Below are 27392 nucleotides of genomic sequence, written 5' to 3' on the forward strand. Positions count from 1 at the left end.
AACTGAAGAGCTCAGGAGGAGACGCTGTACTAACTTTCAGATGTTAGTACAGTGATTCCCCCCCCCCCCCCGCTGAGCTATTCTGTTCTGACAGGGGAACTGCCCCCCCCCTTCCCCCACCAGATGGCTGAGAGCACAGATTGGATGCTGATGCATACCTTTTTTAGTCATGCCCCTTGGACAGAATCCAGCTTTTGTTGGACCAGCTGCCGTACACCCAGGTTGAATGTCTGGTGATCTCGATTGAACTGGCCGATGCTGCCGGATATTTGGCCTGAGTGTACTAGGCTTCACTGACCAGTTCATCAGGTGAAAATAAAACCAAGAAAACCCCCCCCAAAAAAAGCGAATGCAGTCATCATATCTAAGAATTGGTGAGCTGCAATATAATAAATGTTTGCTTTTAGGTTTAAAGATCAGTTCACACCGTAGAAATGCAGTCCAGATGTTTTTGATGCGGTCTGATGCTTTTTTTGCCATTTTGATGCGTTCTGGTGCATTTGTTCTCTGCTTTTTTTCTTCACCTGCTTTGACATGTGCTTTCTGGTGTTTTTTGGTGATTTCAGATGCTTTTTTGACACATTTTACTGCATTCCAGTACAGTTAAATGCACAAAAAATGCAGCACGTTCTACTTTTTTTTTTTTTTTTTTCTGGAACTGGAATGCACTGGACCTGACTGCACTGATGTGAACTTTGCCATTGGAAACCATATAGAAAAATATACTACTAATACGCTACCAAGTGAAAAAACACATAGATGACACCTAAATATCCAGCGAGCAAGCTGCTTTTAAAGCGGTTGTAAACCCTAGAAAAAAAAAAAAAAACCTGCAAGACAAAGGTATAATGGGCTAGTATGCATCGCATACTAGCCCATAATGTGTAACTTACCTTAGAACGAAGCCCCGACACGGAACCCCGGACATCGCTGCGGGCGCTGCCATGATCCCTCGCCATCTCTTCCGGGTTCGGCGGCTCCGGCGCGATGATTGGCCGGAGCCGCAATGACGTCACTACCGCGCATGCGCGCGGGAGTGATTTTCCGGCAAGCTCCCGGCAAATTAATTGAAGGTCCCCCCGGACCTTCAGAGCGCATGCGCCGCTCGCGAGAGCGGCTGCATGCACTGTAAATATCTCCTAAACCATGCCGGTTTAGGAGATATTATTTGTACCTACAGGTAAGCCTTATTATAGGCTTACCTGTAGGTAAAAGTGTCAAAAAGCGGGATACTACCGCTTTAAACACAGGTTCTCAATGATGGATCCCTGATATGTATCGGGAGTTCGCTTACAATATCTAATTGGTGCAGTGCATTTTCTTTCATTTGTATACATTGTTACTTTGTTTCACTTTATGTTATCCATGTTTTTGGATTACATCTTTCATATAGAGAGAAACTATACACAATTTATTTGTATTTTTTCACTAGGTAGCGCATTAGTATATTTTTTTCAACCCGGTATATTTCTGGTATTCAGGGATTTCTAAATGCAGCAACCTCCCATTTTTAGCCAGCGCATCCCTATATCCTTATTTATTTCCATTGGAAACCATATAACCTACTACCCGTTCATTGCACTGGAGTGCATGTGGTGTGAACTTGGGATCGACCAATTATCGGGGGCCGATATTTCCTTTTTGTATCTGTATCGTCCACAAACTTACCGATTATGGCCAATATTGCTTCAGGTTTTTGTACCGACATCACCCCGGTGTTCCGTGAGAATTACCTACCCCGTGAGAAAAACCTACCCTGGCAGTGCGCATGCTCACAGCCCCTAGTGCGCATGCGCACTAGTCTGAAATGATGACTCTTCCGTGGAAAAAACCTACCATCGCGGCGGGTACATTAAAACAGCTGTACTGCAATATGAGTAAGCTCCGCTCCTTGCCCTGTCACTTCCCTGATCTTGTCTACTAAATATAAAAGCGGCTGGCGGCTCCGTGATTTATGTTGTCATACAGCCGCCGCCGGTTTTATATTTAGTAGACAAGACCAGGGAAGTGTCAGGGATAGCAGTGGAGATCACATGATATTTCTGGCGAGCTGTTTTAATGTAATTCCGCGGCGTTACAGACACTTTCGTACACCGGAAGTGACGAGGGTAGGTTTTTCTCACGGGTAGGTAATTCTCACGGAACACCGGTACCATTTTTTTGGGCAGACGGTCAGCTTTCTTGTAACGACAACTGATGCGGCCCAGCAGCTGTTCGGCTGTTATTACAAGCAGCGAGAGGGGACACCCCCCTCCTCCCATCTCACCGGGAGGCCCGAGCGACCAGCCAACATGTACGCCAGCTGGCCCGAAGACCAAACAAAGCCGGGTCTCTGATGCAGTAGCCCGGAAGTGATGTCATTACATCACTTCCAGTTAATGGAGCCTTAAAGGCGCCAGATTTAATAAAAAAAAAAAATGACAGTATTTAAAACAGCCAAACTTGGCGTTTTGAATGCTTTTAAGTGCAGAGGAGGGGTTTGGGGTCTTACAGACTCCAGATTCCTCCATGAAGAGGACTTGTCATTGCCTATTATTGTCACAAGGGATATTTACATTCCTTGTTACAGCAATAAAAGTGAGAAAAAAAAAATTAAAAGGACAGTGTAAAAATAAAAACTTTAAATGTGCAGAATATCAGTCTGAAGGGTGGCCGGAAAATCGGTATCCGTATCAGCCCTGAAAATTGATATCGGTCGATCCCTAGTGTGAACTGGCCCTTATACCACTTTAAAGTGATACTATAGACTAAACCTTTTTTACCCTAATACATTCTCGGCATTAAATGTAAAAGATGCCCCACTACCTGTCCTACAGCCCCCCAGACCTCCTGGTGTTATAGGAGACACAGTGTATAGGGCAGAGGAACCATAGGCTCCTCCGGTCAAACTTATGTGGCCAGGGAGCAGAGGCATGGCTTACTGTCATTGTGTGTGTCTATGGACGCACACAGCTAAGTGCGGGACCTGATAGGAGCACACACAGGTGCCTTTTTAGCACCCAGCTTGCTACAGGAGGCGCTCAAAGCAGGGAGGTGTCTAGAAAGCTGGTGAGGACTTGAAGAGGAGGAAAGTAGCAGAGAAATGTCATATCTTCTTTTTGTTTTTAATTAATTTTTTTTGTTAACTTGAGTAATTTTACCCCTACCTAACTGTTTTTTTTTTTTATTCTGTGATAACTGTTGCTGTATGTAAATAAAAAATACATACTTACTAGTCCATGACGTCCAGCGTTGTCCTCCTTCCAGCCCAATGTTCTTCTTTGTAGCTGTGCTCCCAACATCTTGTCCAGACATCTTGAGCATGCAATGACACTCCATGAGTCTGTCACACATTTATGACTTTCTAGTGGCTAGTTCCTCTAAGAACCTATAAAAGGAGTGACCTCACTGAAAAGAACTGTAGGGGAGCGGTGTTCTTGGGCACATCTAAAGAGCTTGATTAGCGGTCCCCCACAACATTGGCAGCGAGGGACATTGACAGGCGACCTAGGTGGAGTATAACCTTCTTCAGTAGTAATAAAAGAAGTAAACCTTGCAGAAAAAAACAACCTCTCATCCTTTTTATCCCATGCTAACCCTTGAAAAAATGTTCAGGCCTTAGGGAATGCCTGCTGATTTATTTAAAGTGATATTTAGCCTCGGTTCACACTAGGGCGACCTGTGAGGCGACCTGGTCGCCTCACAGGTCGCCTCCCATAGGGAAGCTGCGGACCCGTTCTAATAGGAGCGACACAAGTCGCTCCGACCTAGAAAAAGGGTCCGGAGCTTCTTTGGGGCGACCAGGAGGCGACCGCCATAGACTTCAATGTTATGAAGTCCGTGGCGGCCGCTCCGAGGTCGCGGCGCGCTGCTCGCACCGCGATCTCGGAGGTCGCCCCGGGAAGTAGCGTCGTGGTAGTGTGAACCGGCGCTAAAGGCAATTTATTTATTTATTTCTTTAAAATAACAAACATGTCCTACTTACCTGCTCTGCGCAGCAATTTTGCCCTTCTCGATTCCCCTGCCGGTGCTCCTGGCTCCTCCCTCCTGCTGGATGCCCCCAGAGCAAGTAGCTTGCGATGGGGGCATCCAAGCAGGCCCGCTCCCTAGCAACTGCTCTGCATGTCCATTCACACACAGAGCCTGCCCCCTCTGTCTCCTCAGCTCACTGGCTGTGATTGACAGCAGCGAGAGCTAATGGCTCCTAATGAGCTAATGAGAATGGAGAGTCCTTGGAGAGCCTAGACTCTTGTGCACATCGCTGGATCGCGATGGGGCTCAGGTAAGTATTAGGGGGGCTGCTGCACAGGGAAGGTTTTTTCCCTTCATGCAAAGAAGGTAAAAAAAAAAACCTTGAGCCTTTAGAACTACTTTAATATGTGTCAAGGGGAAGAATGCTCCTTACATTGGTGATGAGTCTAAATCATATCCCCCTTAAAGTTGTGGTCAGAATGCAACCCTTACAGACAGCTAAAAACATTTTGGTGTCATGCTGCTGGCTTTGCCAAGTGGCATTGACCCTGGAACTTTGCAATTCACATCAAATGGGAGGTCAACCAGCCAGAGTTTAAGGAACCCTTAGCAACCTTCGGAGGAACCCTGGTTGAGGGTAGGAGGGAGTGGATGGAGGTGGGTAATATTTTGCTTTAGAGCTGGCCTACTTTCCTACCTCCCAAATGTATTTCGAGTCAACATCCTAAATTAAAATGTGTGTGTGTATAGTTTATTTTTATGCATATCAGTCGTATTTTACTTTCAGTATAATTTTATCTAAAAGTAGCAAAAATTGCGCCTGAAGAACCTATAAAGGCCTGGCGATGAGGAATTCTGTACTGTCGTAGCTATTAGCACTGCTTTCATCTCTGTGCATCTGTTCAGTTCATTTGTTTAAGGGCTCTTTCACACGGGCGTTCCGATCAGACCTGCCTGTCAGTTTTTTAGGCGGATCTGATCGGATGCCCATTCAGCCCTATGGAGCAGCGGATGTCAGCGGTGACATCTCCACTGACACCTGCTGCCATCCGCAACCGATCCTGTCCGTTAAATCCGGACGGATGGAAACCCTATTTTCCATCCGTCCTGGGGAGATCGGATCGGATGAGAGTGGACAGGCGGTCCGCTCTCATCCGATCCCCCATAGAGAGCAGCGGGGGCTGTGACACCTCCCTCTCCGCACTGCAAGCGGAGACGGAGCTGTCATCGGCCGGCTCAGCGGGGATCGGCGGATCGATCCCCGCTGAGCAGCACGGATCCGCTTACGGAGGCGGACCGTGTGAAAGAGCCCTAAGTCTCATTTTACTTATTCTCCTCCCACCCAGAAAAGCATACATACTGTATACATATAAATGTCCTACTTAAAACACACATTAAAAAGTTGCACCAATTATGGTCGTGTGATCTCAGTTGAAGCGGAGGATCTGTCAAGTCTGAACTGTGATCCACCTCTGCATTAGAGGTCACATGGCAAAGTGCCTAGGCCTGTAAACATATGGTCCACTCTGAATGGAAAATGAATTTTCCCTAGTAAAGGTAAATAGTTCATACTGTTACTATTAATAATAATGTTCATCATAGTAACACTGCTGACATAGCTTTTAGTTAACATTTGAGAAGTCTGCTTTAAATCGGAAACCATAAAGAAACACATTTTTCTGTTCTGAATAATTCTTTTGAATTTAAAATCCTTTTTTTATTTCTTTAGTGCTTCAAATGGCGGCGCAATGTGTGACCAAAGTGGAGCTGAGCATTTCCTGCGACAACCTTCTAGATAAGGATATTAGTTCCAAATCTGATCCTTTGTGCGTTTTCCTGATGAACACCAGTGGCCAGCAATGGTTTGAGGTATATAACTTTATTGCTATGATTTATAGTTTGATTCAATAAATTGTTTGGTTACATACATAAGTTTAACTGCATACACCAGGGCTCGACAATCCCTGGGCGCCAAGTCGCATTTGCGACTAGAATTTGCGACCTGGCGCCTGGGGTACCCTGCAGGAGGTGTCCTGTCCCTTTTGCGCCCCCACCTCCTTCCCCGAGTGCACGGACTTCCGCGCCGTCCTAAAATTGAGGCCCCGGCTTTTCGGCCTTCTTCTATGAGATGAGAGAGGCTGGGGAACTGGCGCCCTCTTGTGGTGGCCGGGAGTAATGCCTGTTCTCAATGCCTTTCCATCTCCTTCCAAACAGGAGGAGAGGGAAGTTTTTGCAGGCTTCATCTCTCTGTCCAGTTACCTTTGCTTAAAGGTAAGTGGACAGGGAGTAGGGTTATTATTATTAATTTATTTTTTAAATTTAAAAAAAATAAATAATAATAATTTTTTCTTTTTTTTTAATTATTAAAAAAATAAAAATTTTCTTTTTTTTTTTTTTCTTCAATTCTTATTAAAAAAAAAAAAAATTATATATATATATATATATATCACCATGCCACAGCCGAAGGCCCCTTTCACATGGGCTGTCTGAACAGGTCCGCCTGTCAGTTTTTCAGGCAGACCTGATCGGACCCTTCATTCTCCTCTATGGAGCAGTAATCTGCCGCCATCTGATCCTGTCCGCCAAAAACAGACGGATGGTGGTTCTATTTTCTATCCATCCCGTGGATCGGATCAGATGGCATCGGATGGAAAGAGACAGACAGTCTGTTTCCATCCAATTGCGCTATAGAGAAGAGTGGGGTTCTATCCGTTTTATTAAATAAAGCTTGGTTGTTAGTTAAAAAAAAAAACTGGCTCCTAACTTTTTTAGCTGGCTCCTAGATTTCAGGCAAATTTGTCAAGCCCTGGCATACACAATGAAATGATTGCTAATAAGTGTGAAACTTATGCCTGAGGTTATACAGTATAGTATGAGAGATTGTATAAACATGCACTAAATTGGGCTGTGCTTTGACCCATGCCTACAGATTGCTCCTCAGAAATCAATGCAGAGCAAACTGAATGGGCCTCATTTACTAAGGACTAGAGACCATTCACTTAACAAAGTGAAAAGTCTAGATCAGTGGTTCCCGACCTCATTCCTTTAAGAATCCCCAACAGGTCATGGTTTCAAGATTTCCTTAACACAGATACTTTAAATCCATACCAATGGCTTGGTATTTACGACAGCTATTTTAAAGCGGAACTATACTCGCCTCCACTCCGGTGCTGCAGTGTCCTGGAGCTCTTTCACTGGCCACTGACCTCTTCAGCAGGTCTTTCAGGTTTTTTTTTTTTTTTAAGAGATTTTGATTGGCCAAGCTGAGATGTTGTCACTTCAGCATATGCAAGCAAGTTTATTAATTTTGACAGATGCTAAATATGTTCACTGAGCTATTCTTTATTGTTTCTTCTGCATTAAAAACCTGCCTGTTCGATATTTTTTTATCTTTAAATAAAGTTCCACTTTAGGAGAAATTTCAAAAACATGCCCAGTTGAGAGTACTTGAGAAAGTGAGGTTCCAGAAGAAGAAAACTACTTTTCACTAATTTGCATATCTATTACCAGACTATTGTTTATCACACCAAAGCTTATAGCCAAAAAATGGACATTTCCCACCCTTCCTACTTTTCATCTATATAAACAACATAGGGGGTATTGCTTCTCGGCCTTTTGGCTAAGATCAAGTGTAGTATCTGTTTTTATCAGTGATCCATTGGGGGCTCTATGCTGTCATCTGACCTGACCAAGGTTGGGTGGCGGCTATGCAAACCTGCTGGAGTGATGGGGACCAAGAAGGTTAGTATCGACAGGAACTGAAACCTGAACGTAATTGGGGGCCGGGAGTAAGTTCTCCCCCTGAGAAAGCTGGAAGGGTTCATTACCTCCTGATTTGAGCACGCTACCTTGTCTGGCCATGGGCTGGGAAGGCAGAGAGTCTGCGGTGTCTGTGCCCTCTGGGAGTGGTCGCCCCAGAGGTGCTCTTAGTAACACTTGGGTGTGGGACCCCAATGTGTGAACCGACACATGGTCACAGTCTCCAAACACTTTTTCTGCACTGTGCCTTTTTAGGGCTGGGCCTTTTGGCTAAAGTCTGGGGCAATTTTTGTTACCAGGCCTCAGGGCCCGGCCAGTGCACCATGCACGGCCACTTATTTATTTATTTTCTCCCATGTTTGTCACCTTTCACTTTTGTGTGGGTTTTTTTTTCTCACTAGGATGGAGGGTGTAAGTCCTCGGGCTTGCCCTAAAGTCTAGGGGGAGGATTTGTGGCCTTCTGGTTCCTTCCTCCTCTTTCCCTGGGGGGTCTCTCTTCGGGAGAGCCCCTCAACCTGGTATTCTTGTGCGGCTTCGGCTGCCCAGAATAACAGGGTCTGCTAGGCCTTCTGGCTAGGCAGACCATTGGAAACCCTTTGTCCCTGTCAGGAGCCTTGCGTCCCGGGGGGGGGGGGGGGGTCAGGGTAGAGGTCCTACCCCTTCGGGGGGTGGTAACAGCACACCCCTAAGTGCACTTTTTTGTGTTCACTTACCGGGTTTTTTCGTTGTAGTTTTGCACCACCGCAGATTAAAAAAAAAAAACATGGGGGTATTCAAGAAAAAAATGTATGACATGATAGGAGAAATGACTGAATACCCCAGACCTAGGTCTTCCACAATTGACACTACACAGACTTTTGGATTAGATAATCTCAATGTTACTTCTAGGCCAAAAGAAATTGAAGTAAGCATGCAGCTAAACACAGGAAAGTATGGAGAAAAATAAATGTTATTCTAGTAACCACAACAGTTGTTATGTATTTTACAAGTCTTTCTCAACCTTTGAAATTTGGAGGAACCCTTGAAATAATTTTCAGGTGTCGGTGAACCCAACCATTAATTACTATAGAAAAAGCTCATGGTACGCTAGTGTGAGCGTATTTGACACCTGGGGCTGTTCTATATGACAGTCTTTTTCGGTAATATTAATGAAATGAAACAAATAATAATAATGGCCATAAAAGAACACAGACAGAGAAAATGATAGTGTTGCCTCATGTTGGTGGAGAAATGCCCATAATTTATACTGCAAAAGACAATGGTAGTCAGTGGAGAAGAAAACCCTCTTACATGCTGACAGGAGGATGCCCTTATCTTGGTGGTCACTTGGAGAGTCAGTGAATAAAGGGATCCATTTGGAAGAATGACCTCTTACAGATAGCTAAAAAGATCTTTGGTCAGAAATACAGAAATCACACTGCTATGGGAACCCCTGACAACGTCTAGAGCAGGGATATGCAAACTGTGGCCCTTCAGCTGTTGCAAAACTACAAGTTCCATCATGCCTTTTTCTCTATGCATCATGCTTGTGGATGTCAGAGGCTTGCTATACCTCATGGGACTTGTAGTTCTGCAACAGCTGGAGGGCCACAGTTTGCATATCCCTGCTCTAGAGGAACCCAGTGTGTTCCAAAGAACCCTGGTTGAGAGACTGTATTATATTGCCAGTGGTAAAGTTCAGAGAATAAACTTTTCTCTATCGCTCATTGACAGACGTAGTCCTCGGTGATACAGCACCTTCGGGTTATGTTGCCTCCACAGGAGCAAGACTAGACAGGAAATAAAAATGCTCTGGCCACACCCCAGGGGCAGTCCCCGAGGGTATATCCTCTCTCTCTCTCCGCCACAGCAAATCAGTTTTTTTCTGTCTAGTCAGGAGTAAGGACCTAGATACCTTGCTGGGATCTTCGGTCCTGGCAAGATTTTTTTCTTAAAAAGATTTTTTAGACAGCTTTTTTTCTCCAGTGTTCCTGTGAGATCTTCAAGCAAGAAAGCTGAACTGGGCGACGGGCTGGATGTTGAGATCCGGTAGTCACCCCAGTTCAGCCTACGAGCGCGTGCAGGCCATAGCTCCGCGCTGGGTCGGCCGCGACATAGTCCCACTGGGAGACTGACCCCGCGAGTTAAACGTCTCGCTGAAACGCCAAGGACCATGAGTCACGGCGTCCGTATTGGTCGACAGCCCTCCTGCCCCGGTGGAGAGGGGTACTGTCAGGAGTTGGTGCCCGCCTGGTTCCGGTATGGTGAGTAGTATGTTCCCCCTTTTCCCCTGACGGGTCTTGTGGTGAACGCGGGCCCCTCTCTGTATGGTAAGGTAGAGTCCCCCTCTATCCTATAACATGGCACAGATCCCCCTACTTTGAGTGTGATTTTATGTGCAAAAAGCCAGGAGGCTTGGTTTGGGAGCTAACAATCTAATTGTATACATGTTAAAAAGATTGTAATCAGTGGCAGTATGGGAATCTTACTGTGATAATAATAAGTACCTACCAGTCAGAAGCCATGGACATGTAGACTGCCTTCCTAGTCAAATCTCCAGCAATAGCAGGCCTTCCGAACGGCCATGCGGTCCGCCAGGGCCGGTACCGCCAACCACGCCAAATCCCCATGCAGAGAAGGTGTTGTGTGCTCTGCAGCACGCCGCTATTCGGTACAGGCCGCCGCCATTTTTTTTGCTGGATCGCACGAGCCGCCATTTTGGCGTAGCCTCGTGTCTCCAGCATGGGGGCGGCCATGTTTGAGGTGATCCAAACACCTCGTGGAGCTAGGGGAGGCGCCGGAAGGCGTGCAGAGGGGCGGAGCCACCTCCTTTCTTCCTGGGCAGCCAGCCAAAAGACTTCCTGTTTGTGAACACAGCGCTGTAACCTGTTGCAGTTAACTCTGAGCATCAAGTGGTGAGCCTGGGGGTCTATCTCTCTCTCTCTCGATCGATAGGGATCCCTAGCAGGTAACACTAAGGGGCTTTTGTGGCGCTGGGGGTCTTAAAAAAAAAAAAAAAAAAAAAAGTTTTTTTATTTAATTGAATTGTATTATCCGGGAAGTTACTGGAATAATCATGGACCCTGCCACACAAATACCCCCACCTGTTTCCCTCGAGGGGGCCACGGGACCCGCCGGTGCACAGAGTATGGATGCATTTACAGCAGTTTTGGAGTCTTTGGTGGCTCGGGTGGAGGCAGCCTGTCAGGGACGGGGGTCAAGGAAGCGACCCCCGCCTACCCCTATATTATCTGACACCTCTGACTCAGATTCAGAGATGGTCACTGCAGCTGCAGGTCCCTCTGCAAGGGCTGTTACCTCAGGTAAAGCTCCCTCAGACAGTGAGGAGGACGTTCCTTCTCCCGCTATAATTCAGGAAGAAGCATTGGTGGACGCACTAGTTGTGGCAGTGCGGGAAACCTTAAGACTTGAGGTTTTACCGGCAGAGGCAACTGAAACAGAGATTCCCTTTGGTACTAACAAGCCCATCAAAACGGTGAAGGTTTTTCCTGTACCCAAGTGTTTTGGTAATAAAATTAAAGGAGAATGGGAGCATTCTAAGCGTACCTTTACGATTTCCAAGCGTATTGCTAGACGCTATCCATTTGAGGAATCCTTCATTAAGAAATGGACGGTACCACCAGTGGTGGATCCACCTATTTCCAGGCTGAATAAAGCCACGGTTATCCCAGTGGAGGACACTTCGTCCTTTAAGGATCCGGTGGATCGAAAGATGGAAGCGGAGTCCCGCACTATCTTCTCCCTGATAGGGTCAGCATTTAGACCAGTAATTGTTATTGGTCTAGTTTCCCAGACACTAACGGAATGGGCGAGATTGGTACGCCAAGACCTAAGGGGAAAATATCCCCCAGGGAACATCTGATTTGATGGAACAGATTATACAAGGGCTACAGGTTGTCTGTGACGCAGCCTTGGATGCTACCCCCCTATTAGGGCATGCATCTATGTCAGCGGTAATCCTCAGACGTGTGCTGTGGTTAAAATGCTGGTCAGCTGACCTAGGTTCCAAAAAGACCTTGACGAATCTCCCCTTTCAGGGGAATCGTCTATTTGGGGCCACCCTAGATGAAATTATTAAGGACGCCACTGGGGGCAAGAGCACTTTCTTGCCACAGGCTGCTAAAGCTAAGGGACCTCGCAACAAGCGAGGACCTTTCTTTACCGCCCATAAAGGGTTCGTACGCCCGGCTGGAACAAGCGGGAAAGGCAAGACTCCTCCAGGAGGGTTCAAGAAAGGCTGGTCGGACAAACAGAGGACCGACTCAGCCAAACCCGAAGCAAAGGATTATACAGCCTGAAGGTGCGCCCCCACCCGGGTTGAGGGTGGGGGGACGTTTTCACCGGTATTCAGGACATTAGATCGAGCATCGACTACTACTACCGGTGCGATTCTTCCCTTCCAACATTTAAGTACTACAGGGAGCGGTAGTCACCGTTCCCTGAATAGATCTTTTCCTTTACCTTTTCCTAAGATTAGTCTCTATTCCCCACAGGAATCGGATCTGGTTGACCAGACAGACCAAGAAGCCTCTAGCCGGGTGACTTCGGTCCCTGAGGTTCAACCAGAAAAGATCACCCTTCCTGATAGGAATCAGGTATCTGATAAATGCGTGGGAACAGAAAACGACCAGACTTTCTCGGATGGTCGGGGCCAGATAGCTCTAGGGACGCCTGGTTCAGATCCAGTCAGCGCCAGTGGTCCTAGAAATTCTAGGCTGGCCTCGTCAAGCCGGCCTGGCCGACTTGGACATGCTAGTCGCAGACGTTCCGTGGGAACTTCGTCTCAGGGAGTGTCTGTGGTCTCAAGGACCAATTTACCATCGTGCTTTACAGTCGCTGGTTTTAATGGCCTGGCCATTGAGACCCAAGTACTGAAGGACAGAGGGTTGTCAGCTTCAGTCATTCCTACCCTTATTAAAGCAAGGAAAGCGACTTCCAGCAAGGTCTATTATCACACATGGAAGACTTATATTGCGCGGTGCGAATCTTTAGGATTTCCTCCACGTACCTATTCGGTGACTCGAATATTGGCTTTTTTGCAAAAAGGGGTTGAGCAGAAACTAGCCTTGAGCACCATCAAGGGTCAAGTTTCAGCATTAGCAATCTTCTTTCAGGAACCTTTAGCTACCAAGTCCTTGGTGCGGAATTTCATCCAGGGGGTGCGGCACCTGGCTCCACCAGTCCGCGCGCCCTTACCGCCCTGGGATCTTAATTTAGTTTTGTCGGTTCTACAGAAACCTCCCTTTGAAAACATCAGGGAGATTCCCTTGCTTACTTTATCCCAGAAGGTGGCCTTCTTGGTGGCTATCACTTCTGCTCGCAGGGTGTCAAAACTGGCTGCATTATCATGCCAGTCCCCATACCTAGTGATTCATAGGGATAAGGTAGTACTTCATCCTAAGCCATCCTTTCTTCCTAAGGTGGTTTCAGATTTTCATCTGAATGAAGATATTGTACTACCTTCCTTGTGTCCTCAGCCCAATCATCATCGGGAACATGCGTTGCATTCCTTGGATGTGGTTCGGGCAATCAGGGTATACCTGAAAGCTACTGAATCATTCCGTAAGACGGATTCACTTTTTGTGATCAAGGATGGCCCCAGAAAGGGGTTGCCTGCATCTGCCGCGACTATTGCCAAATGGATTAGACAGACGGTGGTACAGGCTTATTCTATTAAGGGTCAGAGTCCTCCGTTCCCTGTTAGGGCGCACTCCACTCGAGCGCTCAGTACTTCCTGGGCCTTTCGCCATCAGGCGTCAGTGGTCCAGGTATGTAAGGCGGCCACCTGGTCGTCGGTACATACCTTTACAAAATTTTATAAAATTGATGTGATGGCATCGGCGGATGCCTCATTTGGCCGCAAGGTTTTGCAGGCCGCAATTTGAGGAGACCGGTAGGGTTTTTTTCTGTTTGAATAATTTATTTTTGTTGAGTCTCATCATTAAGGATGAGCATTGTAAACTTCTAGTTGGCACCGGTTGGGCCTTCTAGATTGGGATTTGATTTCCATTTTCCCACCCCTCATTTGTGATACTGCTCTGGGACTTCCCGAAGGTGCTGTATCACCGAGGACTACGTCTGTCAATGAGCGCTAGAGAAAAATGGATTTTTGTAAAATCTTACCGTAAAATCCTTTTCTCTTAGCTCATTGACAGACGTAGTCCCCGCCCCTCTGTTTTTGAGTTGGGTTGGGTTAAATTCTCTAAGCACTGCTTTTGTGACATAACTGATTTGCTGTGGTGGAGAGAGAGAGAGAGGATATACCCTCGGGGACTGCCCCTGGGGTGTGGCCAGAGCATTTTTATTTCCGGTCTAGTCCTGCTCCTGTGGAGGCAACATAACCCGAAGGTGCTGTATCACTGAGGACTACGTCTGTCAATGAGCTAAGAGAAAAGGATTTTACGGTAAGATTTTACAAAAATCCATTTTTTATACATGCTATTGGAGACAATACAGATTGGTTTCTATAAAGCAATATTTCCTATGTGTGACAAAACTGCTGTCTTGCTATTTTTTTTTCTTCATGTAAAGTCAATCAGATAGAACTGTAAGTACAGTGGCTATAGAAAAGAATCACCCTCCTTAAAAATAATCACATTTTGTTGGTTTTCTTTCTCAAATGAATGCAGTTTTTTTGTTTTGTTTTATCTAGCTGTATTTACTCAGTACAACTGATAACATCCAAGTGAGGCCCCATTCACACTGGGGCGACGCTACTTTGCCGGGCGACCTCATAGGTCGCGGCGCGCTGCTCGCACCGCGACCTCGGATCGGCCGGCATGGACTTAATAACATTGAAGTCTATGCAGGTCGCTCCGGGTCGCCCCAAAGAAGCTCCGGACCCTTTTTCTAAGTCGGAGCGACTTGTGTCGCTCCTATTAGAACGGGTCCGCAGCTTCTCTATGGAAGGCGACCTACGGCGACCTGTCAGGTTGCCCAAGTGTGAACGGGGGCTTAAAGATCTAACACCAATATGTCAGAATAAATAAATAAACAGAATTATTAATTTGGAAAATTCCTCATGGATAGAGCTTTCCTAGAGCTCATGGATAGAGCTTTCCTAGAGCTCATGGATAGAGCTTTCCTAGAGCTCATGGATAGAGCTTTCCTGGATACCAAGAGGCCTACAGCAACTCTGAAGCAGTCGTAGAAATCTATAACAAAAGAGTGGTCAATGTGTAAATGTGACAACACTATTACAAATTCTCCACAAATTTGGCTTGTATGGGAGGGTTGCAAGAAAAAAGCCACTCCTTACAGAAAGGCCACATGCTTTGCCAAATTGCACCTTGAAGATTCTGAGGCCAAATGAAAAAAGATGTTATGATCAGATGAGACTAAAATTGAATTATTTGGCCTCAACACCAAACAAAATGTAGGATGGAAATCCAATACAGTTCACCACCCCCGCTGCTATCCATCTGCCCTGTGAGGGGAGAGAGAGAGAGAGAGTTGAGAGTGCTGTTGCTCTCATGCACAGCACTGGATCAAGATCGTGCTCCGGTAAGTATAAGGAGGGCTGGGGAGTATCCCGGACTCCTGGAAGGTTTTATATCTTAAAAAACTTGAAGATCTTAGAATCACTATAGTTAGAACATGTTCCTGGAAGATGTTCTTGAACTGAAGTCTTCTACAATACCAAATAGAAAAGCTACAGGAGTAATGGTGACCATGAAGTCTAATTTGTCAGCGAGGAAGAAGAGATCTCGATACTAGTCAGCTTATTTACTAATTTCAGTGAACATTTATTTAAAAGCATTGTAAACCCTCGTTTTAAAAAAAATATAAATACCAAACATGCCTATCCCAACCCTCTTCTAGAATGCCCCGCCAGCGCTCCAGGCCTCTCCTCTTCTTTGGGTGCCCTAAGGGAAAGCTGCTATCCCTGGGGGCACCCATGCGGGCTAGCTCCCAAGTCCCGCTGCTGCATCCATTGACACAGACAGTGGGACTCCTGTGTCACTGGATTTGATTGGCTCCTGCTGCTATCAATCTGTCATGTAAGGAGAAAAACAGTGGCTGGAGCTGCTGCGCTCGTGCACATCACTGGATCAGGCTCAGGTAAGAAATAGGGGGAAAGCTGCAACACAGAGGGTTTTTCACCTTTATGCATAAAATCCATTAAAGTGAAGAACCTTGAGGCTTTATAACCATTTTAGTACGTGAATAGTCTCTACTCCTTTAGAAAATTAACCTTATTATGTTCAAAGGTTTAGTGCTCAATGAATATTCTCTTCAGAATGGACTTAAATGAAGTCTACCTCCTAGGGTCTGGTGGCATTGGCATTGCAGGACCAGTTTATTTTAAACTTAAAGCGGAGTTCCGGGCACAGAAATGATTTTTTGCTGAACATACCCCCGGGAAAGTCAGGGCTAGCACATTCCACAATGGCTAGCCTCTGATCTGTCCCGGTTCGCACTTACCTTTTAGAAGAAATACTTACTTAGAAAATTTCATCCACAGCGTTTCCATCTCTGTTGTGGGCAGCTGAAGCCGGCGTGGTCCTCTTCTCTGTCTTCTTCCGCGTCTTCGTGTCCCAGAATGCACTGCACCGGCCCCTCTCGTCACTTCCGGTGCGGCGCCGCATTCCTAAACAGCTTCTGGGCATGCCCAGAAGCTGTTTAGCAGGGGAATGCGGCATCGCCCGGAAATGACGAGCGGGGCCGGTGCCGTCGCATTGATTCCTGGGAGCTATGACGTTTAGCTCCCAGGAATCATCGCGAGCCAGAAAGTGACGGGGTGAGACGCGGCTCCGAGGGAGGAAGCAGTCAGAGGTGAGTATTTACGATCTTCAATAAAAAGGTGAGTAAACAAAAAAAATAAAAATAACTATCCAATTCCTTTTCAGGTGAGCTCTACCTAGCGGAGGGGCACAAAAAAAAAAATCGTTTTTGTGCCCGGAACTCCGCTTTAAGGGGACTAAAAGAACTAATGATTAAACAAAAGCATACATTATAGTTGCAGATCTGTATCTTCACGCTCACAGAATGGAATGCATTAACATGGAGTGGCTTCAGTAAATTTTTGACTAATGATGTTTCTTGTGTTCAGGCTGATCGCACGGAACGGATTTCAAATTGCCTAAATCCAAAGTTTGTGAAGAAGTTTGTGATTGACTACTACTTTGAAATAGTTCAGAAAGTGAAGTTTGCCATCTATGATATTGACAATAAAACCTATGACCTTGGAGATGATGATTTCTTGGGAGAGTTGGAATGCACCCTGGGACAAGTAAGTGTCTTTTCAGTTTTATGCTGAACTAGAAAAATTTGCTAAGGTGTGGACAAAAAAAGAGACCCTATTGTCACTGTACTTATTTATGCAGTGGGATCTTTAGAACTTTACCCAGTAATATTCAAGAACCCTAGTCTGAAGAAGGCCAAGGTATAGTTTTAAAATAGGTAGCTATTGGAAAAAGAAATACGTTTGCCAGTATTTTTTAAAGGAGGGGAGAAGGTTAAATCTGCAGTCCAGTGTTTCAACTCAAAGCCCAACTCCAGCCGGAATTATTTTTAGGGGTGAAGGGGAAGGGTTAGAACCTCTATTTTATTTCTGCCTATTACATTATTGTGTTTTTTTTTTTTTTTTAACTGTGTCTCAGTGACAACCCTGTGACAACAGGACAGGAATTCAAGAAACAAGTGTTCCTGGGATGGGAAGGCACAGACCGCTATAAAGACCCAGATGGAGGTTCTAACCCTATCCCATTCTATCCAAACCAAAAGGAATTGACTGAAGTTTGGCTTCAGGTTTCTGCCCAATTATAAAATACTGACTGACATGAAGCAGAAGGGACTACTGAATTGTGGGAAAATGCATTGTTTGCCCTGCTTTAGATTTGCTCAGTTATGACAAGACAGGCGTGACTAATCATGGGCTTTTTTAATTGTGTAACCATTGTTAGTACAAAGATGGTTGTTTTTTTTAGGAAATTGCGCTGGGGATTTAAATCAGCCTGTATAGCATATTATGGTGACGTGATTTTCTTCTTACCGTATGGAATAACAAAGGGGCGTCATTCCGGTGGCTGTGCTAATCCTAGTCACGGAAAGACCTTATACACAATCATCACATCTTTCCCTGCTGACATGCAAGCACTGTGCGCAGGAATATTTGGAACAGGTTATTTTTTAATAGGTGGTAGTAAGGCACATCGGATATCAGAAATATATATTAAGTATTGGCCCATGGCTACAGTTCAAGCTTTAATATTGCTGTAATAAAGTAATAGCACAAATTTTTTAACTATCATTAACCCTTTCAATGTTGTGTTTGTTTTTTTTTTTTTTTTTAAAGATTGTGTCCAGCAAGAGACTGACCAAACCGCTTGTAATGAAAAATGGCAGACCAGCAGCCAAAGGAACAATAACGGTATAGTCATCCATCATGTTTTACTGTAATTTCCCTAAAACACATTGGGGTAGATTTACTAAAACTGGTGCACTTAGAATCTGTGCAGCTGTGCATGGTAGCCAATCCGCTTCTAACTTCAGCTTGTTCAGTTAAGCTTTGGCAGTATAAGCTGGAAGCTGAATGGTTTCTATGCACAGCTGCACAAGATTTTGCACTCTCCAGTTTTAGTAAATAACCCCCATAGTTCCTAATATAACCTAATAAAGATCAGAAAGGGTATTTGTACTTAGAAAAGGGTTTCCCCCCACTTCTCACTTGTCTCTTGGCTCTTTTTCTGCGAAAGAAATGTCATAAATATGGATGTAAGTACAAGTGTCTAGGGGATACACCTTTTTAATATACATTTATTATATGTTTATAAATATATATTGTGGCGTATACAAAACCCATATGGTTTCCTATTGTTTTTTTCTTTTCCTTTTTTTTTTATTAACCACTTGCCTACCGGGCACTTACACCCCCTTCCTGCCCAGGCCAATTTTCAGCTTTCAGCGCTCTCACGCTTTGAATGACAATTGCGCGGTCATGCTACACTGTACCCATATGAAATTTGTATAATTTTTTTCACACAAATAGAGCTTTCTTTTGGTGGTATTTAATAACCTCTGGGTTTTTTTATTTCTTACAAAAAAAATAGAAAAAAGACAGAAAATTATGAAAAAAAAAAAGTTTTTCTTATTTTCTGCGAGTAAATTTTGAAAATAAATACAATTTTTTTCTCCTTCACTGATGTGCGCTGATGAGGCGGCACTGATGGGCACTGATAGGCTGCACTGATGGGCACTGATAGGCTGCACTGATGGGCACTGATAGGCGGCACTGATAGGCTGCACTGATGGGCACTGATGAGGTGGCACTTATGGGCACTGATGAGGTGGCACTTATGGGCACTGATGAGGTGGCACTGATGAGGAGGTACTAATATGCCGCACTGATGAGCACTGATAGGCAGCACTGATGAGCACTGAGAGGTGGCATTGCTGGGCACTGAGAGGTGGCATTGCTGGGCACTGAGAGGTGGCATTGCTGGGCACTGAGAGGTGGCACTGCTGGGCACTGAGAGGTGGCACTGCTGGGCACTGAGAGGTGGCACTGCTGGGCACTGACGGGCGGCACTGATGGGCACTGATAGGCTGCACTGATGGGCACTGATAGGCTGCACTGATGGGCACTGATGAGGTGGCACTTATGGGCACTGATGAGGTGGCACTGATGAGGAGGTACTAATATGCCGCACTGATGAGCACTGATAGGCAGCACTGATGCGCACTGAGAGGTGGCATTGCTGGGCACTGAGAGGTGGCACTGCTGGGCACTGAGAGGCGGCACTGACGGGCGGCACTGATGGGCACTGAGAGGCGGCACTGCTGGACACTGATGGGCGGCACTGATGGACACTGACGGGTGGCACTGATGGGCGGCACTGATGGGCAGCACCAGTGCCCATAGTGCTGCCAGTCAGTGCTCAGTGCCTAAATGAGCAGGCACTGATGGGCACTGACTGGCAGCACTATGGGCACTGATGGGGGGCACTGATGGAGGGCACTGTGGGCACTGATGGTGGGCACATTGTATTTTATTTACCTCTGTTGTAATCAGGGCACCGGTGATCAGTGCCCTGATTACATTTTTCTGTGTCCCCGAACGGCTGATCGGCTATGCTCCTTCCTCACACGCAGTCTCTGTGTGAGGAAGGAGAGCTGGCGATGAGAGATGATCTCATATGTTTACATATGAGATCATCTCTCATTGCATGGGCCAATCACGTGGTAAATGGCCGCTGTGATTGGCCATTTACCACGATCTGTGATTGGCTGTGTCCAAGGGACACGGCCGATACAGATTTTCCCCGATGCGCGCTCGCAGGGAGCCTGTTTCTGGGAGGCTGTATAAAGACGGCCTCCCGGAAATTAGAGCCCGCGCTGTAGCCGTACTTCGGCTATAGCGCAGGCCGGAAGAAGTTAATATTACCTGAGTTTTTGATTTTGTTGAATTATGTCCTTTTTTTTTTTTTAATAAAAATAATTAAACCCTAATGTGACCTAATAAATATTTTTGTTCTTCAAAGGGTGCATATATATTACATAGTGCAACTAATGTTTCAGTATTGGTTTTTACTTTTCAGATATTTGCAGAGGAGATTAAGGATAACAGAGTTGTACAGTTTGAAGCAGAAGCAAGAAAATTGGACAATAAGGTAAAATGCTGATCTTTACTGATTTAGATTTCAGATTCTTGTAGCTTTTATTAACTGATCAGATATTTGACCTTATTGGTCTACATACAGTGGCATTGTACAGTCTTGTATTAAATATTTTTCAGTAATGAATGTGTTGAGAGAATGGTGAGGAATGTTGTATATAACATTTACATGGTAATTTTGCAGGATTTCTTTGGAAAGTCTGACCCTTACCTGGAGTTTTACAGACAGGGGGATGATGGAAGATGGCAGATGGTCCACAGGACAGAAGTAAGTGCAATCCTAGGTAAAGGGAGGTGCAACATAATTATGAACTAATGCTTTTGTATGCTAAGGAGTCAGGTGCGTAACTAGAACCTTCAGGGCCCCGGTTCAAGAAACCATGAAGGGCCCCCCTACCCCCCCCCCCCAATCGATTGAGCTCCAGGCTTCCAGTTCTGGGAGGGCGTCCATGGACATCCCATCCCCCCCCCCCCCCCCCCAGAATCCTGCCTCCCATGTGCCCCCTGAGGTGCACATCCAGCATGCTCTATGACTGCTGTGTCATTCTGACAATCAGTGGCCCTTTACCATGTTACTAGTGCTTATCAGGCGGGCGGGTGGCCCCCCCATAGTGGCGGAACTCTAGGGCTCAGTTGCGAGTGCGACTGCTGCGACCCTGCTAGTTCCGTCACTGTAAGGAGTTATCCAGTAACATAGATCAGTGGTCCTCAACCCTGGCCTACAGGGCCCACTAACAGGCCAGATTTGCAAGATAACTGAAATACATCCCAGATGATATCATTTGCTGCTCAGTGATTGCAGTACTCTAGTCTGCATCTCCTCAAGGTAATACATAAAATCTGGCCTGTTAGTGGGCCCTGAGGACCGGAGTTGAGGACCACTGCCATAGATGAACCAGCTTTAATGTACAGGAACAACCAGAGACCAGCCATTTTATAGTATAGTTACTTCCTGATAGAAATAATAGATCTTCCATCACAAAGTGAAAGTACATCTCTCATAAAGAGAACAAACCTTCAGTGTTTTTTTGTTTTTGAATGATCAGGTGTGATCATGTATGGCCACTTTTAAAGCTAAATGTACATCTGCAGCCTGATAACCAACACGACTAAATAATTTCTACAAAAAAAAAAAAGTTTTTGTCAGGAAGAAAAAAAAAAACAGTTTTCTTTAACTTGTATGTGACCTGATCCTTATATTTATTAGTTAGTAACCGTGTTGAAGTGCAAGTACCCCTGTCTTCAGGTCAATGCCTGTGTCCCTGCAGAATTCCCCTGGATTGTACGTACAGACTGCTCACTTTTTGCCAAGTTGCCAATAAGTGTTGCCCCCTCCTGAGGCTGCAACCTCTGCCCTTTAACATTTAAATGTGACAGAGGTTGTAGTTTGGTAACGGGATGAATTGGGGCTTATTATCGACTTGGGTAGAATTTAAGGCTCCATGTACAACCTGGGCCTGGTGTCCAAGGGGCTGCACAGGGATACACAGACCAATTTGAAGACCAATACAGCTACCTACAGACACAAAAAGGTACCTACATTTTTTTGCAACACTGTTATTGGCATAGAAATAATTTAAAGGCAGGTCAGGTTCACTTTAAACTGCAATCTGGTTTCTAGAATGGTGCGGTTGTCGCTTGAATTATATATCCCCCCCCCCAACCCATAGAACAATTACATTTTTATATTGCAAATAATATCAAAAAGGCAAATAATTCCCCAAAACCCAGCGCACATGAAGAAAAAGTCCAAAATTGAAATTACAGATAATATTTGATTGCACCATTAGCTGCTGCTATAAAGAATAGAATAATTATACACAATTATGCTTTCAATCCTATACAGTCATCATAGCATTAGCAGCACTTATCCAGTGTGTGAAACACTTTGTGCTTCGAAATTCATCCATTCGTGAGTGATGTTAATAAGGAAATTCAGCAAATCTGTACTTCGTACAGCCAATGTGAGTGTTTGGACACAGCAATACCATCACCACACCTCGTGAGATCCGCTCCCTGAGTATACAAACATCAAGTGCCTTGTATCAATTTATCCTTGGTCATCTGAGGCCCCGATGAATACAAGATCTCTCTCATGACATAAAAAAAAATGCTACATAGCGTAATATTGCTTAAACTTTTTATTAATTAAAAACCCCCCTCCTTGAATGCACTTACAAACAATAAAAATTGTCACAGCATCAAACAGCGAAGAAAATCTCCATAGAAACTGCCCAGCCAGCACAATCTCTCTCACCGATTCCTGGAGTGACCCTGAGTACGATGATTCCTGTTGAGCTGCTGGCATCGTTGGGTGTTGCACGGTCACGCCCAGACGCCATTTCGTCATCCTGACTTCATCAGCGGTGTTTGATGTTTGGTTATTCGGTGAGTGCAATCTCTAATGGGAACCTGATCTCACAAGGTGTGGTGATGGATTGGTGTGTCCAAACACTCACATTGGCTGTACGAAGGACCAATTGGTTGAATTTCCTTATTAACATCACTTACGAATGGTACTTTATTTTGGATGATTTTGGAAGCACACAGTGTTTCACACACTGGTTGAGCACTGCTAATGCTTTGATGACTATATAGGATTGAAAGCATAATTGTGTACATTTTTAAATTGTTAATTTTTATTTATTTTTTTAAATAATGTATAGTGGGTTCTAACCAATGCACGAATCATAGGTTATATGAAATAAATGCACTGCATTTATTGTACTGTGTACTGTTTGGACATTTTTATTGTGTACAATTACTTCACAGGTGGTCAAAAATAATCTGAATCCTGTCTGGAGACCCTTCAAAATACCACTGCGGTCCCTATGCAATGGGGATATGGAGAAGCCAATTCGGGTAAGGGATATTTACTACTAATATACTCCTAAAAATTGTGCATGTGTGTCTGTTTTTCTAAAACCACCAGCACTTCAGAAGTGCCTGTTAAAATATAAAGGAAGCTGTTCCTCTTCTAGTTATTTTTTCCTTTTCTTTTGATATCAAAATGCTAGTTGCCTGACTGCCTTTGGCCTCAGTAGGTTAGGACACTCCTCTGGAAAAACATGCAGATCAGAAAGATTAGAATGAAGGCTGAACTCCTAATCTGTGTACGTTCAGAGACCAAAACTGCTGGATCGGCATGACATAGAACTATAGAAGGGGAAAATAGCAATAGGAGCTTCCATACATCTTTCCTCTGTAGTGCTATCAAACCCCTATTAAAGCATTTTTTTTTACTTGCTCCAAACAAAATAAGGTGAAAGACACACCTTTCTCCTGCGCTCAGAAGATGAGGCTCCCCGACCGCTCTTCCCACAAAGCTTTACAAAAGGCGTCTCAGATGGCTGTGGTCTTGCTGCCCTAAAGGACTGGGGCAGTCCAACAGTACTGCAAACAAAAAACACAAAAAAGGGCGCATCGACCTAGCGCATTATGCTCAATAATGTTTTTTATTGTAACATAAAAAAAATGGCTACTCACAAACACAGATGAAATCAATCATATCGGACTCAGAAACTTGAGTGTCAAAAGTAGTCCATATGAAAGTCCATTGTCTTATTAGGATGACGGCTGACGCGTTTCGAGGCCTACGCCTCTTCCTCAGAGCCACCTATACAGCGCAAACATATACATTCCCCAGTAAACTGTTGTTTTGAAATTCTTACCCCAGCATTTGCAGTTTACAACTTTCTATGCTGCTGGCTCTCTCCGTGTTACCTTCCTGAACTTCTGATCTTCACAGGGAAGAGTTAACAGTGGACAGTGCAGTCTACAGGCAGTCTATTAGTTTGGGGGAGCAGGGGCGTGCCTTTCTATGCTAGACTTCAGGGCTGTGTGTTTCTATTAATGTACACAGTGTAGGGAGACACAGTTCTAGTCTTTGCATGCAAGGTTGGCTCCATAGGACACTGCAAGAGAAAGGAGCTTCTTTGAAACCGGCAACCTGGGGCAGCAGTCATGGTATCAGCTTAACTACTTCATTACTTTTAGACCCCCCCCCCCTCCTGCCCAGGCCAATTTTCATCATTCAGCGCTGTCTCACTCCGAATGACAATTACGCGGTCATGCAAAATTGAATTTTTATTATTTTGTTCACACAACTAGAGCTTTCTTTTGCTGGTATTTAATCACCACTGGGTTTTTTTAATTTTTTTTTGCTAAATAAACTAAAAAAGACTGAAAATTGTGAAAAAAAAAAAAAAAACAAAACACGTTTTTCTTAGTTTCTGGTATAACATTTTGCAAATAAATTATTGTTCTTCATAAATTTAGCCCAGAATGTATTCTGCTACATTTCTTTGGTGAAAATAACCCAAATCCTTTTTTATTATTTAGTCTGTGTGAAAGTCATAAGAGTCCACAAACTATGGTATACAGTATATATGAAAATTGATCAATCCCGATGTACTGACGGCCCATCTAATTTCTTGAGGCCCTAAAATGTCAGGACAGTACAAATACCCCCCAAATGACCCCTTTTTTGGAAAGTAGACAGTCCTACGTATTTAGTAGAAGGCATGGCGTTTTTTTTTTTAAATTTGTAAATTTTTGTCATTCCTTTTTTTAAGAGGAAGTAAAGTATAATTTCTTTTTTTTCTTTTTTGTCACCTGAAAAGTAAAGGCATAATGTGCTAGTATGCATTGCATATTAGCACATGATGTGACACTTCCCTCCAAATGAAGTCCTCGTCGTCCCCGCTGGAGGCCGCATCCATCTTCACCCATCTTCCTTCCGGGTCCGCGGACTCCGGCTGTGCTACAGGCCGAAGCCGCGTGACATCACTCCCATGCATGCACGCGGAGCCACCGGTCACGGCACAGGGCTCTGAAGAATTGGCATGGGCGGCCGTTCCTTCAGAGCGAATGCGTCATTGCCACACTATACAGTGAATATCACCTAAACTGTGCGAGTTTAGGAGATATTTACAGTACCTATAGGTAAGCCTTATTATAGGCTTATCTGTAGGTACAAACACACAAGGGGGGGGGGGGGTTTATAACCACTTTAACCCCTTCCCGCCCAGCCTATAGCAGTATGATGGCTCTGTCGGCCGGGGTATCATTTATCCTGACTGGACGTCATATGTCGCCCAGCAGAATAAGCCGCTCTTGCATGCCCCCGGGGGCGCGCAGAACAGCGATCTGTGGTGCAGTGTGTTGCTCCGACACATCGCATCCCTAATCTCAGTAAAGAGCCTATGATGTAGGTTTTTTACCATGTAATCAGCTGTAACAAATCACAGCGGTAACCAGGAAGTGCCGGTAATTGGCTTTCCTCAGTTCACGCTGACAAAGGCGCGAGTAGAGGAGAGCCGATCAGTGGCTCTCCTGACGGGGGGACTGCGCTGATAATCAGCGCATTGATTGTCAACGCAGCCACCGTCAGAGGTCTGCACCCCAAATGCCAATCAGTGCCCATCACCGATGCCAATCAGTGCCCATCAGTGGTGCCTGTCAGTGTCATCTATCAGTGTCCATCAGTGCGCCTATCAGTGCTGCATATTCGTGCCACCTCATTAATGCCCGAGGAAATTTACCTATTTACAAAATTTTATATCCAAAACAAAGAAAAACTTTTGTTTTCCTAAAATGTTGGTCTTTTTTTAAATTTGTTTAGCAAAATATAAAAAAAACCCAGTGGTGGTCAAATACCGGCAAAAGAAAGCTCTATTTGTGGGGAAAAAAGAGATAAAATTTAATATGGGTACAGTGTAGCATGACCGCGCAATTGTCATTCAAAGTGTGACAGCACTGAATTCTGAAAATCGGTCTAGGCAAGAAGGGAGTGCAAGTGCACTTTATTGAAGTGTTTTTTTTTTTTTTTTTTATTAATACGGTCACCAGTGCAGTACAGCATCACTATATAACACTATATAACTGGTTTGACGGTGACCAGGGACAGTGGCTGGTGATAGTACGAATATTACATTTTTTTTTCTTTACACAGTGTGACCAGAGAAATATATTGTTACCATAGTAACATTGTACTGCTCTGCGGAAGTGATCAAGATTTTTTTTTTTTTACACATTATGTTTGTTTATAGCAGTTTATTACATTGCTGTAAGCAAGCATTTTGCTGAATCAAACTAAATCATTCAATCTGTTGTGATTAGCTGTGATTGATCAAATCTCATCACATGGTACATATGGGCTGTGATTGGCCCTGTCTGTATCAAATTGATCAATCACAGCTAGCCCCACATTTGTACAAATTGGATGGCTTGAAAGGAAGCCATCTATTGTGTGCAACTGTCATATGACCTGCTGTGATTCGTCACGGTAGGCACATGGTACCGGCAGTGAGCCGGTACTCTGATCAGTCATCGGCTGTATCCCGTGGACACGTGTAGTGACAGATCCCACCGCTGCATGGCTACACAATTGGCGCATCCTGACAGGACGTTATATGACATCCAATCAGGTGGGAAAAGCACCTGCCGGTCTGTCAATCTGCTATTGACCAGGCAGGAACTGGTTAAACAGGAATATAGGCAAGGATTAAGAAATAAAGAGCTGCATTGTCATAAAGTAATTAAATCAGCTGCTGCACATGTTTAAAAAACTCAGGATTTAATATCACTTTCATTATATATGTGCCTAGGGTTGTAAAATTGTTTGAATTGCTCCAATAGCAGTCATGTTCTTTGGAAATCTTGGTGTGACATTCAAAGCTGTTGGGGTTTTGCTGAGTGTGATTTGACCCACAAGTGATCATTTCACCAAATAGTTACATAGTTAGAAAGGTTGAAAAAAACGACCATTTAGTTCAACCAATAAAAAACTAAAAAAACACAAACCATCCTATATACACAATCCTATAACCACAGTTGAGCCAGAGGAAGGCGAAAAACCCCAGCACTAGATTTTACTAAAGTATGAATGTTTATTACACATCCTGGCATGCAGATAGATATCTTCAGATTTGCATATAAAATATGGACATAAAAGTATGAGACAACAGGTGAGTAAGGTACGCAAATCGATTCAAAATCACTAAACGAAACACAGAAACTGTTTTATAGTTTCATTTTTTTCCTTGTTCAGTTTACTTGTATCCTA

At 44.6% G+C, this 27392-nt stretch overlaps 1 protein-coding gene across 1 annotated transcript in view; it reads left to right on the forward strand.

Annotated features, from left to right (window-relative positions):
* The window catches only part of CPNE3 (copine 3), a 105493-nt gene that overhangs the window by 42102 nt on the left and 35999 nt on the right, over positions 1 to 27392 (forward strand). The window contains exons 2-7 of the mRNA XM_082258530.1: positions 5681 to 5820; positions 16763 to 16942; positions 18008 to 18082; positions 20250 to 20321; positions 20511 to 20594; positions 23099 to 23188. Of these exons, the coding sequence (XP_082114656.1) occupies positions 5689 to 5820; positions 16763 to 16942; positions 18008 to 18082; positions 20250 to 20321; positions 20511 to 20594; positions 23099 to 23188 (633 nt within the window). The 5' untranslated portion in view covers positions 5681 to 5688. The remainder of the gene's footprint in view (positions 1 to 5680; positions 5821 to 16762; positions 16943 to 18007; positions 18083 to 20249; positions 20322 to 20510; positions 20595 to 23098; positions 23189 to 27392) is intronic.

Source organism: Pelophylax lessonae (assembly GCF_965119305.1).
Source record: "Pelophylax lessonae genome assembly, chromosome: 5".
Classification (NCBI taxonomy): Eukaryota; Metazoa; Chordata; class Amphibia; order Anura; family Ranidae; genus Pelophylax; species Pelophylax lessonae.